Here is a 3,433-nt window from a genome sequence, read left to right on the forward strand (position 1 = left end):
CAATATCACATGACACCCCAGCCAAAGGGCTTTTTAAAAATTTACTTCATAGTGAAAACAAGAACAGCATGAATAACTTGTTGATATATCAGTGACTGATTAGTTACCCAGTATTTAAGAAACCAGTTATGAACATCAGTATCTGCTGTTCATAACAAAATGTTTGTTTCAAATTTATTTTTTCAATATAAATCCAATGTAATGAATCATATACCTTATACAGACAAATATCAGAAAGTAACGGTAGTTTTATCAAAGTTGGACAAACACTTCACATTTTGAATGTTGCTAGTAGGTGAGAGATTTTGAACATTTAATGAAGTTCAAGGTCACCTTCCAACAATGGGCTATGACTGAGGCCCTGGAATTTTTTAGTTCTCCATGATGCTACACCAAAACAGCAGTTACAATGATTTTTCATTATGTGTTGCCAAATGCCAGTCACTGGACACTGCTATTAGAGGTAAAGTTGGGATCTCAGTAAGTTTTTAAGGGGACCTTGATATTCATTTTGTGATATTTGGGACAGAAATTTAATTTTTAGTGTTCTTATCTGACTCATTGTAGTCAGCAAAATAAATATGCAGTTGATTTATGAAAAATTTAAAAATCCTTTAATTGGCATTGCATGATATTCTTTAAACAATAAATGGATTTAAATGCAGGCTAAATATAGAGGGCATATTTTACGTTGGTTCAATGGCTACAGTTCCATAGTAGGCATAGAAAAAAGATCATTTTGCTACTACAGACAGTGTATACACCATAAGGTATTGGATTACCGTGCAATGATGAATATTTCCAAGACTTTCAGCTTTACTGAACATCTGCTTTTCACAACCACATTTTAAGGGGAAAAAAAAAATCTAAGAGACAGAAAAACATACAAAATCCCCAGGACAGGAAAAATTTCCTTCTCATCTCCTCCATAAACCAGCACCAGATTCCAAATTGAAACCACTGATCATGTGAGGATATTTTCAATGATGTTGCTCTGCACCAGCCTCTTTGTGAAGCATAATTTGGGGGTGAAGGTGAGTGTGGTTTGGGGGACACATTACAATAGTCAGAGTTTCCAAAACAGCACAGAGGGAGGCTGTTCTTCCCCCCTCTTCTTCCTCATTTCATGGATCAAGCAGGTCCTGTTTCATGTCTAAGATGCACACATCAAGTTCTTAGTCTCTTGCTATGTAAGGTGATTAAAGAGTTGGATTCAGCCAGACATAAAAACCTGCAGGCAAAACACTGGCCGTCAATGCAGTGGAGATGCCACGGCCAACCTGCCCTTCCATGGATGAAAAAAAAATGCATGCTTGTCTTACTTAAAGTCAAGGGATTTGCCCCTTCTTTTCACAGATTGTGAAGCACTTTCCTGAAAAGTAGGGTGCTCTGTCTACCTCATGTTGAGAGTGAGAAGATGAAAGCTTATGTAGTAGTCCCTGTAGACATAGGCTTATCACACATCTCCCCTTCATAGTACAGGAAAAATAACCCTGCCTGAGTCATCAGGTTAGCTCACTGAAAATATGTTCCCTTTAGATTCAGATTTCTTGAGTCACCTATTCTGAAAGGTCTATCCTGTTTTGTATGTTTGAGAGATGTCATTGAGCAGGAAAGTCTTATTTTTCATTATTTGAAATAATCATCAATATAAAATCAGAACAACATTCTATTATATGTTTACTCCCTATTCTGTTAAGAATTTAATTATCTTTAAATACTAACATTATAATAGTTATACAATCATATCAGTGTGGGATAATGACCCCCCCAAAAAAAACAAAAGAAAGAATCATAGAACAGAAGTTTTTAAGCTAAAAATACCTTGGTGGGTTGCTCCCGAACATCCTGCTCACCGGTACCCCGGGGGTTGGAAAAACCACACTAAGCAAAGAACTTGCATCAAGATCAGGACTGAAATACATTAATGTGGGTGATTTAGCTCAAGAAGTCTGATCAACAGATATCATGGAGTCTGGCAAGATGGCTTTTCCCAAGAGCATGCCGAAAGATGCACAGATGATGGCACAAATCCTGAAGGATATGGGGATTACAGAATATGAACCAAGAGTTATAAATCAGATGTTGGAGTTTGCGTTCCGATATGTGACCACAATCCTAGATGATGCAAAAATTTATTCAAGCCATGCTAAGAAGGCTACTGTTGATGCAGACGATGTGCGGCTGGCCATTCGGTGTCGTGCTGATCAGTCTTTTACCTCTCCTCCCCCAAGAGATTTTTTATTGGATATTGCAAGGCAAAGAAATCAAACTCCTTTGCCGTTAATCAAGCCATATTCAGGCCCCAGGCTGCCACCTGATAGATATTGCTTGACGGCTCCAAACTATAGACTTAAGTCTTTACAAAAAAAGGCATCAACTTCTGCGGGAAGAGTAACAGTTCCACGGTTAAGTGTTGGTTCTGTTACTAGCCAACCAAGTACTCCCACTCTTGGTACACCAACCCCACAAACCATGTCAGTGTCAACTAAAGTAGGGACTCCCATGTCCCTCACAGGGCAGAGGTTTACAGTACAGATGCCCACATCACAGTCCCCAACTGTAAAAGCATCAATTCCTGCCACATCCGCAGTTCAGAATGCTCTGATTAATCCATCATTAATTGGGTCCAAAAACATTCTTATCACTACAAACGTGGTGTCATCACAAAATACTTCCAATGAATCATCAAATGCATTGAAAAGAAAACGAGAGGATGATGATGACGATGATGATGACGATGATGACTATGATAATTTGTAATCTAGCCTTGATGCTGTAACCTGTAAACTTGGTCTTAAATCCATTGTACTGAGATTAAACGTGCATGCTGGGTATTTTCAAGTTGTGTTGTAGAAAACTTAAATGGTATTTAATGAGTAAATATAGTTACCCTTTCCTATTGAGATGTTGGGTTTTCTTTAATAGGATTAGTAATGGTTATTCATTAGCCTTTAAGTGTGAAAAATAAAATTGTTGTTCATCAAAAAAAATAAAAATAAAAAAAATAAAAATAGCTTGGTGATCTCCAAATTTAGACCCTGCATTTTACAGAAGATGGAAAAGATGATTGCAAAGGTTGCAGGGCTTTCTCCTGTGTCATTGTTGTTTTTATTGGAATATTCCCAGGAACACACAAACATGTTTGGGGGTCTTATTATAAAAAAGAAACAGCCCCACATCCCTTCTATTTCCCCTTAAGTATCATCATATTTCTCGGCTACTCTCACAGCAAAACCTCTGAAGAGCGTTGTCTGCGGAGTTTTTATGACTTTCTCATCTCAAAACCTCTCCTCCACTCACATCATTTCCTACCACAATGTGCAGACTACTTGTGCCACAATGTTGTGACCACCTAGTTTTTTATATTCTATGATATGTAAAAACAAAATGGTTATGTATTAAGAATCATTTCATAAATACCTTTTTCATT

The 3,433-nt window shown here is 37.5% G+C and overlaps 1 protein-coding gene across 1 annotated transcript; it reads left to right on the top strand.

The window, feature by feature from the left end:
- The first annotated feature begins 1,914 nt into the window (after nucleotides 1–1,914).
- LOC121493482 (transcription initiation factor TFIID subunit 9-like) lies at nucleotides 1,915–2,879 on the top strand. The gene has a single exon (XM_041759381.1). It carries the CDS (start codon nucleotides 1,969–1,971, stop codon nucleotides 2,761–2,763), a length of 795 nt encoding a protein of 264 aa, XP_041615315.1. The 5' UTR covers nucleotides 1,915–1,968; the 3' UTR covers nucleotides 2,764–2,879.
- Nucleotides 2,880–3,433: the final 554 nt, after the last annotated feature.

Source organism: Vulpes lagopus, chromosome 6 (genome assembly GCF_018345385.1).
Source record: "Vulpes lagopus strain Blue_001 chromosome 6, ASM1834538v1, whole genome shotgun sequence".
Classification (NCBI taxonomy): Eukaryota; Metazoa; Chordata; class Mammalia; order Carnivora; family Canidae; genus Vulpes; species Vulpes lagopus.